The following is a 17,151-nucleotide window of genomic DNA, read 5'->3' on the forward strand; positions in this document are numbered from 1 at the left end:
CTATCAAAGTGTAATATCATTTTTGAACACACTACTGATGCATGTGCAGCCCGCCCCCCCCCCCCCAACAAAAAAGGCAAACATTATTTTTCTATGTTTATTTTTTGCAGGCCTCTTGGTAGAACATGTCTTCTCAACGGCACAAGCCGTCATGGCACCCGTCGACCTGTAGGGAGCAGCAGCTGCGTTTAGAAACTGCGCACCCACCGCCCGCAACTTCCAGCGAAGAAGAAAACCCGACTTGTACGGTAGAGGGGTGGACAAAAAAAAAAAAGCAGAGGAACTACTCCTGTTTACAACAACACAATGGAGCCAAAATGGTCAAATATCATCTACAAGCGTGTTTTATTGACTGGATTTACGCTATGTGTTGTATTAGGTGAGTGCCGGAACCCAACTCGGGTTACATTTATATTTAAAAAATGTTTGATTTTAAGGTGGGACACCAGGTTAGCTAGCTAGCGATGTTATATATATAACTTAACTTAATAACTTATATATAACTCACCAGCGGGCTCGAGACGAGATTTAACACCGCCGAAAGCTCTTATATTGTGGGTGTTGACTCCTCCCGTCTTTGTACACACTTCAACATGACCTCACGGTTATTTTATTAGCCGATATTTAAAAATCTTTTTAAAAATGAAAGCGGTTTGGTGCAGAGCGGCGGCTACCGCCCTCCGTGGGTTCGCTCCGCCAACCGTAATGGTGCCGACCCCGGCGTCGAATACGGGAGGCTAACCGGGCGCGTTCACGGTCGTATTTAGCTGAGAATAAAAAACGTCTGGTCGTGTGTGACGTGTGCTGATTTAAAGAGTGACTTCTAGTGATACGGGTTAATGTTTAAAAAACGTGTGCTGGCGTTTTGGTCGATAAGCGAATCCAGATTAAAAACGGCAGGTTTGTGAATAATGGTGTCGTAAATACGTGTCGCCCCCGGGGTCGTTTAATGTTTCCGAGCTCACCAGCTCACTGTTGACACGTTGAGCAGTGATTTTACAGCACAACACATCGTTATAATTAACATTAGCTATCGGCTTTTTCATTTTTTATCAATACAGAGCCAACGCATCGACTCTTTACCTTCACTAGCTTAGCGTCCAAAAAAAGATAACAACCCATTTCCTTGTTGACTAACCTCCTCCTCATCCAGATAGTAAAGCCAACATCATATAGACATATATTAAGCAGTTATTGATGCGAGTATGAACGCAACTGTATTGCCATTTTGTTAAGTGTGTCTTCATATTTACTTTCAATCTTCTTCTTTTTTTGTGTGCTAATAATGGCTGGCCACCAAACCCACCAGCTCAGACGTTGATGCGTCCTCATTTGCATAATGCAAAACACGTTTTACCCCTAATATTCACCCAGACACTGTAGATTTCAAGCTCTATATCTGAGGCGTTATCTGGTGTTTCATATGTGACTAATGTGATGCAGCAGGTGAAGAAAAAAACAAAACATTCACCACTTAATTTCCTATGTATTGCTGGACAGCTGGATTGCAACATGCTGAAGTTGCTTTGAATCTCAGACTAGTAACATCTGACTGAGGAAGCGGATGACCAACGCTTCCTTCCCCTTTTAATACTGTGGAGTAATCTTCAACTGATTGCTGACAGAATAATTTTGTTCTGCTTTTTTTAAACGCACAGTATCTTCCTGCTGGAGACCGGATCTCTTGTCGCAGCATCTGCACTTACTGCTGTGCAGACACTAAGTGCAGAACACAGGAACTATCTCCGCTCCTGTTTTATTTACATTGCGGTTATTAGATCCTCCGTGGGGAGCAAATGTGAACAACATACCAAGGTTGTGACTTGGTGTTTCAAAGATGTTTCCAGGTTGTGGAGGTGACATTAAGGCAAAGGTGCTGTCATACATAGCTGTCATGTACACATTATTCATCAGTCAGTACTTAAATATTATAAACCCAGTTATTTAAGTCCTGTCTATCGACTTTCGTCTGTATCTGTAGCCACTTCAAGTGAACTTCTCACAAATATAATGTTGATTTTTTATTTTTTTTTGCCAAAGAGCCTCACTGGTTTCTTTTTTATGAGAATGTTGATGCACAAGTTATTCATAATGTGCACATACAAAATTAACAGAAACAGTTTGAGAGACGATAAATATCACACATTGTTGTGTTCATCATTCAAATCATTCCAAAAATACATTCTCATCTCTTGGTCTGAAATCAAACTAAAGTGGTATTAAACCCAATGTTTATGCATTTAGCACACAGCAAAGAGTAAACAAGAAGTACTAAAAACAACACAGACGGTGAGACAGTTTAGAAGGGACCAGTACAAACTGAATTGTTGCAATAACTCAAACATTATTAATTAGTGGGAAGTAATTTGCGGAATCTTTATGGATTAATCTGATAATGACGCCGATAAACAACGCAGTGTCGTCGGTCAAAAGGTGTACCAAGCTCAACTCGGCGTCGTAAGGCGAACACCACGATTCTAGTGTTCGCCTCGGGTCCCTCGTGAGACCCAGTGTGGTTGGCTGTCTTGACATCCGAGAAGCTTTTGAAGTCTTTAACCTGCTTCTCAAACTGGACTTCCTGGACTGCGTTTCATTGTCTCGCCGGTACCTGAAACAACATGACGCATCCCCTCTTGACATGTCGAGGCTGCGCTTGTTGTTTATGTTTAAGTTCTTTTTATAACGCCCATTTCATCAACAGTCTCAAAACCCACGTCGGCGATTGACATACACGCCGACCCTGAGGTGATGATGCAGAACGGCACCACGGGGACCCTCCGATGCACCTTTAAGTCCAGTGAGGTGGTCAGCAGCTCCACGTCGGTGACCTGGAGCTTCCAGTCGAGTCAGCCAGACAATCAATTCTCCAAAGCTCCGTACACGGTGAGTCCTTGTGGGCCTCCGGGATGTTTTTATCTCCACTGACACATGAAGAGCTGCTCCTCTGGGCCAAAAGCGTAGTTTCAATATACAGCTGGTTACAGTTTCACTTTTGTTTGTTTTAATTTGTGTGTTGTTTTGCTGCTTCCAGCTTTGTGTCACTGAAGCTCTTCAAATCTCTGTTTGTTTTTCTGTTTGCTTCCATCTATTTATCTTTGGGTCTCAATCGTGTTCAAGCGTCACAATTCAATCTTGGTGGGAGGGGTTTGTTGTCCTTCTTGGGGACACAGTTTTCAGAGCTGCATGATTTATTTCCACAGATAATTCCTATTTGTTTCTGGCAGAAAACCACACGTGTCATGTTCAAAGAATCAAGATTTACTGTCGAGTGCTAAACGTGTCTTAAATCGTGGCAGTGAACATAATGAATTGCTCGTGTGATTCTATTCATGTTCACTAATCCGAGACACTTAAACCTGAATCATTATAAGTTCCACGTACAATATTTGAGCTTCACATTTGAAGACTCATTTCATTGTGTTTCGTTGTATTTGTTCGTGGGGAGGGTAGCGGATCCGTCCACAACACTGCCCCGCTTTGTGTCTCCAGACCGGTCCGGCTGGGCGGAGGCCTCCCCGTCAGCTGTGATCTCCTGCAGACGCAATGAAATAGCTGTAGGGTTTCTTTACCGGCAGACAAGTTGTGCCAGAACAGACGCATGTAGTCAAATATTCACACTAACCTGGTTAAAAAGCATCTTTTTTTTTTTTTTATCTCTGTTCAGACAAAAACAGAGTTGTATATTTTCCCGGCTTGACGTTCCCTTTCACATTTGAAACTACATAACCATAAACTCTCATTTTAAGCAAAGGCGGTTGGTTTTCCTTTACCTGGAACTTTTAGATTATTTGGGATTTGACCACTAACTCCAGTTGCCACTTTCACAGTGTGAGCGATAAGAAAGTTTGGTTGGATAAAATAAATATTCATGTGCAGAAATGTTTTGTTTCTGACATTTCAAAGAGTAAATCCTCAATCACCGAATCAATAAAATATATTTACAGCACTAAACAAGCGCTTGTGTTGTGCGTCTTCTCTCTCGTAGATCACTCCACATCAGTGTCTTTAGAGTTACACTTTCATTCTCACAGAATCTTATCAATAATTTTAACCTTAGAAACTTCTGGATTTAGATCAAACGGCTCAGAAAGAATAAGATGGTAATGTAGAAGGCTGTGTATGATATTTACGCAGCCTTCTACATTGTTCTAATATAGAAAATAACAAAAGTGTTGTCTCGGCTAAACCAGCCGTTAGAAAAAATAAAATGTGTGACCTTTAACGAATGTTTTCCTTCCCTGTTTTTTTTGTGTTAGATTTATTACTTTTCCAACGGGAAAGGGTTTCCGGGACAAGACGAGTTCAAAGACAGAGTGCAGTTTATTGGAGACATAAACAAGAGGGACGTGTCGATACAGCTGAATCCGGCTCAGTTCAGCGACAACGGGACCTTCTTCTGTGACGTGAAGAACCCGCCGGATGTCACGGGAACGCCGGCACGGACGGAGCTCAGGGTCGTTCTCAAAGGTGAGCGCGCCGACGTCCTTTTTATAATAGAAATCCAACGAATGCTCGTCAATACCCTCTGAATCACCAAGCAGTTTTTCTTTTCACATTCTGTAGCCTTGATTTCTCACTGAGATCTCTATGGAAACGGCACAATCATGGCGAGAAGCTAGAAGCAGAACACAGTTACAATAACGTAAATCATTAAAAACTATAAAACGCCTATAGTGCAGAATGTAATGGTTTTTTTTTCTCACATGATCTGGTTACTTTAAATGATTTATTCATGTGCGAGATTTTAACTGAGACATGTACGATAAAATGTCAGAATTTTAAGATTTGGTTTCTTTTTGGGTTTCTTTTTTTTTTTTTTTTAAGTGTTTGAACAAGCTTTTCAATCCCGCCTTATGTTTTGGCGTTCAGAGCGTTCAAATGTAATTATTGTAAAGGAGGTCTTTCTATGAGAATTTCACCTTGAGGAAGGAATACTTGAAGATTGTGATTGCACAAATGTACCTGCGTCTTGTTATTGTAAGAGCAGCAGTGTGGCGTTTGCCCACTCGCTGACTCTCCAAGCTCACACTGTGATTGGACGGTGCGTGACAATCGCCACCTGAGCCTGCAGCGGGCATCTTCGTTGTGCCGAATCCGTCATGTTTCCAGGCAAAGACGGGCGCTTTTCCCTCACAAGGAGGGTGCCGGTTTTGGACACGCTTGCTGGGTCACACCGCCTGGACTGAATTAAAACCTTGATTTAAATCACTGGTTAAGTTTAATCTAGTTTTAAGCCGAATAGGATTACTTTTTAAATCACTTGAGTCGGCTTTAAAACGAGATTAACAGGTGTGTGTGTGAAATCCAAAATGTTGAATGTGAAAGGCGGCAGTAAAAGCAATGCTGACACAGCGTGAGTGGCTTTCCAATACGACAGGATTGTACAAGGAGTTGTTTACCTTGGTTACCGTGGGCGTTGGATGTATTCACCGAGAGGGAAAATGTTGAGCAGCAAGAGGGCTAATCCCAAATCTCCATTATTGAGCATCTCGTGCGTCTCATTTGGCTTTAGAGAGATTTTAATGTGAAACGAGAGCAGCCGGAAGAGACGGTTTAAATTGCACTTCCAGGAAAACCGATGGTGAAAATTGAATTACTTTTTTTCTTTTCTTTTTTACCGACTCATGATGGCGACCGCTGATCTGAATAGTTCAGCTCAATTTAAACAGATTTTAAAGGGACGTTCTTTCAGCTCAAGGAGCCGCCAGACTCCTTTTTTTTTTTTTTTTTTCCCTTTCTTGTATTTTTAGTCGACGCGAACGTCCAGATTCACACATTTGAAGTGGTTCTCATTTTGCACACAAAGATTAAACCTGTGATCTTTAGGACTACAAACAAACAGCTGCCTCAAAGCTGTCTGCTTATTTAAAGTCAGAATGGAGGATTCACTGTGGTCAACATAGGATTACTCTTGAGTTAATCCTGGTTTATATCTCGAGTAGATTTCCTGCAAGCTCCTCCTCATAGAATCTGTTCCAGGTGCGTTCTTGCCTTTTTGTTTTTTTCCATTGCATGAGGCCCACTTGTGCGTGTGATGGCTTGTTATCTTTTGGCTCGGCGGCGGTTGCCCCACCCTCCAGGTGGGAGATTGTTGTTTAACTGACATTTGTACCTGGGAAGCAGCGCGGAGCCAAAATAAAAACGTCTGCATGTTGTTAAAAAATGTTTTGATATATGATTGACTGCAGTGTTGTTGTTTTTTAAAAAAGAAATGCAGAAAGGTTTTCCCTAAACACACAGATGATTTGTCACTGCTGGATGGGCCAGACCATGTTTTATGTCCAGTTACACAACTTTATGTGCACATCATGAGAACCAGTTTAAAGTGCTGAGGTTGTGCGTTCACACAGTATCGCATCTCTGTCTGTAGACCACAAGAATGTGTTTTGATAAGTTTGGATGAAATCACATTACATATTAACCTTTTTCAAATGTAAGTAACTACATTTTTCTCTACATAAATAGTAACATTTTTTATTTTTATTCCAATCTTTGACTTTTCTATACTATTTTATAGGTTCTTTTCTTGCATTTTGTGTTTCCGTCAGCTTTATTATTTGTCTTTCACTCTCCAGTGTGTCGCACTTTTAGGGATCTAAGAACAGAAATGTAATATATTACTCGTAACTATGTTTTCATTGGTCTATAATCACCTGAAACTAAGAAGCGTACATACATGGGGAGCAAGGCCCCTCAAACAAGTCCTCCATGTTTCTACATTCACCCAGAACGGATGGTTTTTTTTACGTTACCTGAAGGCCACACTAGTTTCCCCCCAAAGCTTGTGCAACTATGGGAATAGGGCTCACTTGACACTATTCTTGGAAAGGGAGGAGTGAACGGATGGCGGGTGGTGTTCAGTTGGTTGCAATCTGCAACCTCACCATCGAATCTTATCTTAATCTCATTTGTGTTGAAAAGAATGCACCACGAATGAATCCATAAATGAACCAAAATTACTTATCATGTGGTTTTTGAACGCAGTGGTTAAACGTGGACTTTACATCTGAAATGAAGTGTGTCGTTCTTCTCCAGAATCTCTCCCTCATAGCAACACCACCATCATAGTCGGAGCGGTCTGCGGCGCTTTGCTGCTGCTCGTCCTCGTCGCCGTCGCCGCCTGCGTCGTCATGAGGGTGCTTCACAATCGCCATGACTACGAAGGGTAAGTCTGCCGTCTGTCAGAGGGCAGAAGGGCCGTCGCTGATGTAGTCACATGACACCCCAAATCTCAAATTAAAAAACTTGGTCCGTAAGAATGTTTTATATTGAGTATTTAAACTTTTAGTATATGGTTTGTAACTTGTTCAATGGGCCCTTCACAAGGTTCATTAAACATTAATAAACCATGAAGGTTTATCTTATTGTAACTTTTACTATATCATCACAGTACGACTGAAAGGATCCAAAGAGCCGCAAAGACGCCATTGTCTTCCAGTTTGATAAGTGGAGGCGGCTGTAGAGACGGATCATGTTTGATAATATAGTAAATGTTTATATAATATGTCTCCAATGGATAATTGAAATAAAATAAATCTTCATGGATTCGGCACAAAGGACAGAATACATACAGATGAATGACGTACAAAAATAAATTATATATAAAAATAAAAAATAATGATAGTAATCATTTGTATAAATATCAAAACGTAAACATATAATAATATAGTGCATGTGTGTATATATATATACACACACACACACACACATATAAACACTTTACTTTATATATTTATAATTATAACATTATTATAATAACTAAAAACAAGCTGATCACAAATACATCTTCTCAGTGTTTGTTGTTGTTGTTGTCGGGTAAGTTTCTCAGGTGGATTTTAAGCATCGTGTGTGCTGGTTTCTTGAATCTTGTTTTACTTCCAGTAATATTTTACCTCCTGAGGTTGAATCATCAGAACATAACACTCTTCTTCTTCTTCTTCTTCTTCTTCTTCTTCTTCTTCTTCTTCTTCTTCTTCTTCTTTTGCCTCTTCTTCTTCTTCTTCTTACCATCTTCTTCTTCTGCTGACCAGATGCGTTACTAATTCTTAACATGTTCTTATTAAATCAAAAACAAGACTGTCCTGTTTGTTCTCGAGGAAGTTTGACCCCGTCTGCCTCGCATGCTGCAGAAACACTCGATGAGAGAACCTCATATCGATCCATAATCATGAGAAATGTTGTAGGACAACAAAAAAAAAGCTTGTTGGATGGCTTGAAGCCAGCGATCTTTTTTGGGGGGGTTTTCACTGGTGCCAGTCGCTCTCCTCCATCTCTTGTTCGTGAACTCGACTCACTCCACAGCAACACTTTCTTTCCACTAACATCATCGATTGGCTCGTCTTCAGCTTGTCAGCATGCCGCCTTGTCGTTGATTGTACTAACCACCGTCTTCTTCTTCTTCTTCATGTGTGTTCCTTCATCTCCAGCTTTAAAAAATTTAAAAAGGACAAAAAAGACAGAGCAACGTAGTTTGTTTGGAGTTTGTCCGTGAAATGTTACCGGCTCATTCTGTAGCACACGTTGCGTCTCTTCCTGTACAAACTGTTATACATTGTCTCTACTAGAGGTGCACTGATACCCTTTTTATTGATCTAAGTACAAATCAATGAGCGGCAGGGCTGCAACCGGTGATGGGAGAAATATTCAGATCCTCCACTGCAGTAAATGTACTAATATGAAAATACTCCAATACAAGTAAAAGTCCTGCATTTACAAGTTTTAGTAAAAGTGTAAGTACAATTGTCTAAATGTATTTAAAACATGAACAGTAAACATTATTTTGCATTAGTTAGTTAACTATTAAATATGTTTTTTTCAAATTAATATTAGTGCTGCTTTAATGTGTATGTAACGTGCAAGTACCTATAATTTATATTTAATACAGTACTTGAGTTAATGTACTTATTTACTATTTTACCACCGGCTGCAAAAAAAACAACATAATTTTTGAAGGCTGAAGATATCTTTATCTTCAAAAATAACATTAATGTTTTTACAAATAGCGTTAATGATGAAGACGCAAATGACAAGGTGGTACAAAATGTAAACTTTACTACTGTGTTTAATTTGTACTTCTTTGCTTAAGATTTTGTTACATTTATTTATTTTCTGTCAGAAAACAGTAAAAGATGCTGGTACAATTTTCTAAAGATTTAAGTTGACGCCTTCAAATTGTTGGCTGATTTTCAGATTCACAATAACATATGATAAAGAAAAGCTGCACTCAAAAAAAAGTGCATTTGAGAAGCAAAAAGCAAACTAGGGATAACAATAATACAATATTAATTATTAAGATTTCTCTAGTTAAAAAGACATGAAACTCACGAAAAGGTAGAAAACAATTAAATAACTAACTATTAACTGTGAACGGATAATTCCAGACGTCAGACAAGAATGTGAGCCTATACAAATAAAGAACAATAATAATTTGTAGTTTCCAGTCCTATTTAACCAGTATGTACTGCAATATGTGCATCATAAAGTCACTTGTCAAACGTAGAGCTGAAGCCGCTCCAGTTAAATCCCACCAGTGCACCTCTAGTCTCCTCACTGCCTCCAGTATCTCTGGGAGCTGCAGTGGTTTGCATCCAGTGTGTTTCACATGCTCATCGCTCATTGTTTTTATTTCCTTTTTCCCATTTATTTGTGTTCGTCTCCATTTGACTGTGCACCAATGATTGCTCGACACCACGGCAAAATCGTAACCCCCCCTAAACGTAGATGCACGTCCTTGGATAGCGTGAGCTCTCAGGCTCCGAAACCACGAAAGAAGGTGGAGTCCAGCCTGGAGGTCTCCAGGTCTACCGGTCCCTCGGGTCCACTACAGGTAGGAGCTGGGGGACAGAAACAATCCACTGGTGGCCACCATTTCACTGGGATAATGTTCCATATATGTTTCTTTATTCAAGCTGTGCTGAATCGTTGTCCCCGTACACTGTATGTAACGTTCATTCAATATGTAATACTACATCATAAAGTCCTCAACATGAGTCCAACCGTAAATATGATAAAGTTAGTTTATATCTCATTTGTCCAAAACAAACAAAGAAAAACTGCAACTCAAAAGTAGAATTCAACGTTATGTTGACATGAAATTATCGGGAAGAAGCAATATGATGACACAGTTACAGTAAAGTGGTTATTAAACATAACGAAAAGTTTGACATTTTGGGAAATTAACTTATTTGCGAAAATGAATATGACTTTCTTATGACCATTGCCATGTTTGGAAATGCAAGTTTTTTTGCAAAAGCAATGTGCTGCTGTAGACGGATCAGCAAAACATATTTTAGATACTTAAAAAAATCTAAAGTGTATATTAAATGAAGAACTGGAAATATAGCGTAGATTTGAACTTATATAGATTCTTTTAGGCATCTAAAATACGTCCACAGCAGAACATTTCTGTTCACCCATGTTGGTTCTCTGGTCTGTTTCTCCAAACTACTGTAGTAAAGCACTAACTATGGAGAATAACCTCATTCAAACATCCCAACTATTCCTTTAACTAATGACCCGTAACAATAACTTGAGCTGCAAAAAAACCCCAGACTGAAACAATTAATTAAATATCAAATCAAAAGATCGACTGAATAATGAATCGGCTGTTTGCATGTAAAAAGGTGTGGTTGCCTTTTCTTAACCTTGTGGCTAGTCACTAATGAAGCCAGTCAGAAGAAGAAAAAGTACCAGAAACACTTGTTATAGACTCTTTGTAGGGATTTAACCAGGTGCATGAGTTTAAAAGTGATGTAAAGAAACAAAAGTCCTGTTTTTTGTGTTTTTTTTATAATTTCTTTACTGACCTCCTTTCCTGCCTCTTTCGTGTTGTGTCGCAGGGCCCGGTGATATACGCCCAGTTGGATCACTCAGGCAGCAAAACCTCATTCCACAAGATGGAGCCAGTGGTCTACGCTGACATTCGTAAAAACTGAAGAGGAACCCGGGACCCCCAAAAAAAATATATATATACACAGTAAAGTATCAGACCTCTCTATCAGCTGCTCTTGGTAAGGGTGGGAATATTTCAACAGGGACAAAAATCGGTGCGGTTTCTTTATCTTTTTCTTATTCATCTTTTGTCCTCCGAAAGCATGATGCCGTCGCACGATAGTAACGTCTCCATGTGCTTTTCATTGTAAAGGCAGAAAGAAAAAAAACAAGCATAAGAAACACTCTTAACGGACTCTACATCAGCCTTTACATTCTCAGTAAAAAAAAAAATACCAACGCTTTCATTGATATCATTCCACATATACAGATGTTTTTATTTTGTTCTTTTGTAGCTTTGTGCTTGCAAAAAGGTTCTGCAGGCTGTTGCACCAGCTGAAGATCGATCTGAAGTGTTAACGCAAACTAAACCACTCGTACGCAAAGCAAACGTAAGCCAACGTCACCGACTAGTGAAGGGAATTTATCCTCCTGCATAGGAACTAGCTAACGCGTGTTTTGTCCGACTAACATCCCCTCATTATTTATCGATTAGTCCTCTGGTGTTTATTTACTAAGCTGGTATCAATAAAAGTCTTAAGAGCAGAAGTCTAAACTTCAACAGATACAAGTCTCTGTTACAAACGACACACTGTAAGTTGTTTCCTCCTGTGAACGCACCGCAAAATCACACTTGTGCAGGTCATAATCATCATGACTATAAAGGGATCTATCACAAAACAATGTGCTGCCAAATAAACATGTTCATTGTCGATTAACGGTTAATTAGGAACGACCAAAGCTGGGCAGATGCGCTGCGATTCATTGATCTTGTGTTGTCGCGTTAACAAAAACAAAATCAAGATTTGTATTCAAACTAAGGCGACGGCTCCATCCTCCACAATGTTTAAAAAAAAAAAAAGGGAAAGGTAGTTTTACTTTGTGCACTTCTACGTGAAGAAAAGAGCAACATCTCCATTAAACACTAAACACGACAATAACACTCCTTCCTATAATGTTTAAACCAGCTCTCTGTCGTGAAAAATGAATAACGGGCCTTTGGACAACAGCTTTGAGTGGCATCGCACCGCTTCGCTGCTCAAACAAGAATTTCTGGCCAGAAGTTGTCTTGACGGCGCGTTTAATCGGTTAATTAATTAATTAAAGGTTCTTCATACGATAGTCAGAGCATTAATTAGACAGTGAAGTCCTTCTCTTTCTCCGTTGTGTGTTTTTCATGCTTTATGAGCATGTTAGCGCGCCGCTGATTAGCTCACGGGCACCGCTCTGCGCCGCTCTCGTACGGCAGTTACAGCTGATAACGACCCCACCCTCCTGTTTCCTTTCAGGTAAACACCGTTAGCTCTTTTGGCACGGTTGGTCGTTGTTTTCCGCTGTTGGCACTGCAAGCCGGCCATGTTGAGAGCCACGTGGAGGCAATCAAAATACTCTGAATATCGAATTTAGCACCTTTAACTTCTTCTGGTCTGATTTTCAAAAGTCAACGTCCGTTTACAGGTGTCACAGAGCGGGAGGGGGGAAAAAAAGTGATGTAAAGCTTTTTACGACTCTTCAGGGAGCTGCGTGAAATCTGATACATTTGACTCGAGTGATGTCACTTGAGTCGCCGTCAGTAAGGGGGCTGAAGAGTTTACAAAAGGAGAAAAACATATCTTGATGTACGTACTGTACTGCTGCAGGGTAGAGGCTACATTAGCCGCCACTAGCATAGCAAGGCCCCCCCCCCCACATATTGCATTGTGGGTAATACAGGCACCGGGTTTTGACAAGGAAGAAGAATTGCGTGGAATAAATGTAGTACTCTTAATCAGTCCTGTGTCTATCCAGCGTTACACCTGCTTAAAAGTTCTCTTAACATCTTCACTGACTTGTACAGTGAAGCTCGTTTCTGTGAGATTTAAATGCTCTTAAATGACATTCCAGCCGAGCTTCGTTTTGAATTGACACAACGCCGGTGCAACAGGCTGCTGCAGCCACAGATCATCTCCGCTGCTGGGCACTTCCATAGTGATCTTGTTTTGTAGGTTTGACATTGCCTTCAGTAAACCTCGCATGCAGTTGTAACAACATCTACAGATGAAAACTTGGTACTCTTCAGACGGAAGAAGCTGTCTGATATTGTGTTACTGTGAATGCTTCAGTTTTCTTGTGCAGAGTTCTGGCATGTTGTCGTGGTACCGTTTTTAAAAATGGCTCCTGTGTGATTTTTTTTCACCTCAGTGGAACATCTGCTTTAACCAGTTGTTTGTTTTTAGTTTTTATTTTTAAGTGCATATGAACAAAAAGGAAATGCAATCCGAGTAGAGTTTTTGTGTTTTGCATCACACTTAAAAAAGTATTTCTTCCCATTTGTAAATGTGATATGATATAAGTTTTATTACCTGGGCTTTTTGTCAGCTTAGTTTTGAGTAATTTAGAAATATGCGTTGAAACTAAATGTTCTACTGAGGTGAAACATCTTCCCTGAAAATTGGGAGCTCTCATTTGTTGGACAAAACGAATGATACATACACTGTTTGCATGCAATTTACTAACATAACATTCATTATTATGAAAATATCAATTTTCCCATCCTTGTATCATGTAAAAGCTCTTTTTTTTGTTTCCAAACTAATGGGCCAAATATGTAATACCAACAGTAATATTAAAAACAGTTCTTTGCTTTTAAGCTTTAAAATGCATTCCAAATGTAAATGCTTATGTTATACAGTTTGAAGCATTTAAAAGCCAAATTTATGTTTTCAGTTAACAATGTGGTCAGATATTTGTTTTGCAACCAAGTCTTAATGCCGAAAGCTTCAGCTTGTGATTCCGAATGCACCTTGTTGACCAGTATTTGTATATATTTCTTGCTCATGTAAGATATAGTGCTGTTTACTGTAATTCATTCCAGTGTGGTTTGGCTGCAGATGTCTTTCCAGAGGAGGAAAGCCGTTTGCTGTAGAGGTCTAGAAAGTTGGTGGCATGCTCAATGTTTTCTCTTTTGTTTGTTTTTTTTCTTAATTATTATTTGTCAGCGAACACTAGCATGTACAGTGCCTGCAGGGAGTGTCGAGCCTGTCGATCCAAAGTGCCGTGAATCAAACTTTTATTTAGTTTGAAGCGTGCACAAAAATACCCCCCCCCCCCCCACACACACACACACACACACACACACACACACAGACGTTTCTTGAGCTTTTTTCTTGAACGGTTGCATTTATATTTAAATCCAGAATATTTTCTTGGCCACTAGGGGGAGGCAGAAACAAATTGCTGCTAAATGCTCCACCAGCTAGTCGCTAACGGCGTCCGTCTGCTGTTTATCGTGCTGAGCAGGTCGTGTTCGGACTTATTGCATAATATCAAAATAAAAGCAGAGGCTGGCTGGACTCGAGTCATTCGTTTGAGAACCACCAAAGTAATAATTATCGCGTTTGTACCAAATATCACGACAATTAATCAAGAATGAAGGGAACCTTTCATTTAATTATGAATAACTCCGGCCAATAAAAACCTGCATTCCCCCTTTTTTATTTAATTAAAGTTGGACCTCCAGCTTTTGGGGGCTAACCACTTGTACATTCACAACTAGAAAAATCTTAATTCACTCCATTTTGGCTCGACTCTGGCACCACACGATGAAGGAACTGTCGCCTTCTATCTTTTTAAAAAAAATTTTTTATTGTTTTGTTTCTACTCTCAGTTTACAGCATGTATTTCCGTGTAATTCACCAAAAATCCAAAAGAAACCAACCTGTATGATACCGACGAACCTTTTTACTGCTGGTCGCTTCGATAACCGTGTCTAACCGTGACTTTGTTGCAGTGTTTAGTGCTGTTGTAGAAATTGTGATGTAAACTATAAATTATGATTATTATTCGGCGTGTTGGTGTCCTGAAGTTCTGGGTGGACGCAGCGTTCACTCCTCTCATGACGAGTCTTAAAAAGTGCGTGCTTCGTGTTCTTCGATGGTAAATAGTTGTGTGTTATTTGAGAATTGTTTGGTATGTTATGTTGTAAAATCTGCACTATGTCTTACAAATCAAAGACAAACAAATTCCCTGTGATCATTTTGTTTTGTTTTTATTTTTCGTTCATCTCCGAGTGACCTTGGCCTCTCTCTCTCTCTCTCTCTCTCTCTCTCTCTCTCTCTCTCTGTTTAACGTCTTTAAAACTGGAATGTTGTACATTTAGTGCCTTTTACATTTCATCAGCTAACTTGAACACCTGCTCAAAGTAGAGAAAAAAAAAGATAAGATTCATTTATTTTCCTTTTTATTGTATGTATTTTTTTATACACATAATATCGCCTCTGTATCCACTGTTCAAATTTTATATAAAACCTATTCCTGGCCAATTATCTGTGTGTGTTCTAATTCTTCACATAACTCTCTTTTTTGCCATTATATTGGTGAGTGTTACAGTTTTAAACATTTATTTATTATTGATCCTAATTTGTGATTTGACATATGTTCTTGTTTTTAAGACAGTAATGTATGTGGGAGTCAGTTTTTCTTTTTTTTCTCTGTCATGTCTTTAAAAAAAAAGATCTATATATTTTAAAAGTTAACAAAACAGAACTCCAGAACTTTAAGGATACAAAAGAAAATGAGAAAGAAAGAACAATAAACAAACCCTTCATGTTTTCCAAGTGTTTATGTGGGCAGCAGGTCACATGGCACGAGAGAGACGCCGTGTGATGCAGGTCACATGACCCATTGATGAGTTGAAAATATATATTTGAACACCTGTCCTCACACTGTATACCCAGAGGAAGACTAATTAAGTCGAAATATCTTTCTTTCCGAGAGCCTCTGATGGTTTCCAGCTGACACGAAGGACTTCCTTCAAACGTAAGCTGGACCTTTTTATTGTTTTCTATTTGTACTCTTTCTCAATTCTCTACTCTATTGTATGTCATATATATTTTGTTCTCATCCATTTGCCGAGACTCCCTCGAAGCTGTTTGGAGACCAGAGGGGGACGACCGTGAACAGAGGGCTCCAGCCAGGAATCGAACTGGTGACGTTGTGTTTCCATGGTTTAAATCGTAAAGCCAGACTTTTTTTTTTTTATTGGACAGCACCGACGTGTCACCTGTCGCTCGTAAAAGACGTCCTTAAACGACCAACACTGTTCACTCTGTCAACATGTTATCTGTTGCCACCGTACGAGCCACTCGGCCGTCGCCATGTTGAGAGCCGTCCAGAGGCAACACAAATGCTCCCAATGTCGCATTGTGCACATTTAATAAAGTATTTATAAAAGTATGTAAAACTTGGAAACGAGCTGCAACACGTAACTTAACATTTTGACCCGCTAACTATTGTTTTTACAGAATAATGTTGCTTTGAACAAGTTCTTTTTTTAGCCTCTGACTCCTGTTTGTTTTGGGTCTGTTGTGTTTTTTTTGTTTGTTTTTTTGTCTCCATCTGTTCTCGTATTTGAAGAGATATCTTACTGGTTCAATAAAAGATTCATAAAAACAAAAAGAAAATCCCATGTAAGGTATCAAATGTGTTGGAAGAAGTACTCAGATATCTTACTTAATACATTAGTTGACGTTTGCTACTATAACAATATTTTAATGCTAATACTTTTATAGTTTTACTGAATTAAAAATTACATAAAATGTAATGCAGGAATTTTTAAACACTAGCTACTTGTACTTAAGTAAAGAATCCAACACTGACAAGCATCATAATATTCTTATAGTACCAAAAGTAAAATTACTCAAAATGCAGAATGGCCCATTCCAGATCATATATTATTGGATATATAATATCACTTTAAACATAAAATACATTCATGAATATGTTCTAAAAGGAGTCGGCAGAAGTACATGATGTTTATGACTGCCAACTGGAGAATGTTCCCACTCTATCTTAACAATAACATAGCAAATCCATATTCATGTATTTAGTTGTTGTATGAATAATCAGAATTTGCAGATAAATATAGTGCAGCAAAGTGTGGGCTTAAAAAAATAAATAAAGTGCTATTTAATCATAAAAGTTGCTCATAAATACAGTCCTACATTTCGTTCCACACACACACACACAGCAGGTGTAACTACTGCACTGTGTGAATGTGAGCAGCAGGGGGCAGGATTGATCTGACCGTAAAGGTAAAAACTATCTCATCTTATTACTGATAAATGAGCTGGGACGACTCCCCACTGATCTCACTGGCTCCTTCTTCCAGGAAACACTTCTGAA

At 39.3% G+C, this 17,151-nt stretch overlaps 1 protein-coding gene across 1 annotated transcript; it reads left to right on the forward strand.

Annotated features, from left to right (window-relative positions):
* The first annotated feature begins 226 nt into the window (after nucleotides 1–226).
* Nucleotides 227–15,293, forward strand: mpzl1l (myelin protein zero-like 1 like). Its single transcript, XM_034549522.1, has 6 exons — nucleotides 227–379; nucleotides 2,702–2,883; nucleotides 4,257–4,467; nucleotides 7,036–7,165; nucleotides 9,721–9,826; nucleotides 10,839–15,293. The coding sequence occupies exons 1-6, from the start codon at nucleotides 307–309 to the stop codon at nucleotides 10,932–10,934; spliced, it is 798 nt and encodes a 265-aa protein (XP_034405413.1). The 5' UTR covers nucleotides 227–306; the 3' UTR covers nucleotides 10,935–15,293.
* Nucleotides 15,294–17,151: the final 1,858 nt, after the last annotated feature.

This window comes from Cyclopterus lumpus, chromosome 14, assembly GCF_009769545.1.
Source record: "Cyclopterus lumpus isolate fCycLum1 chromosome 14, fCycLum1.pri, whole genome shotgun sequence".
NCBI classification, from domain to species: Eukaryota; Metazoa; Chordata; class Actinopteri; order Perciformes; family Cyclopteridae; genus Cyclopterus; species Cyclopterus lumpus.

Bases quoted from the DNA above. Each gene is read 5' to 3' on its own strand.
- mpzl1l (XM_034549522.1), top strand. From the start codon at position 307: ATGGAGCCAAAATGGTCAAATATCATCTACAAGCGTGTTTTATTGACT. The intron at 2,884-4,256 runs GTGAGTCCTTGT...TTTTTGTGTTAG, and splicing joins TCTCCAAAGCTCCGTACACG to ATTTATTACTTTTCCAACGG. The intron at 7,166-9,720 runs GTAAGTCTGCCG...CCCTAAACGTAG, and splicing joins AATCGCCATGACTACGAAGG to ATGCACGTCCTTGGATAGCG.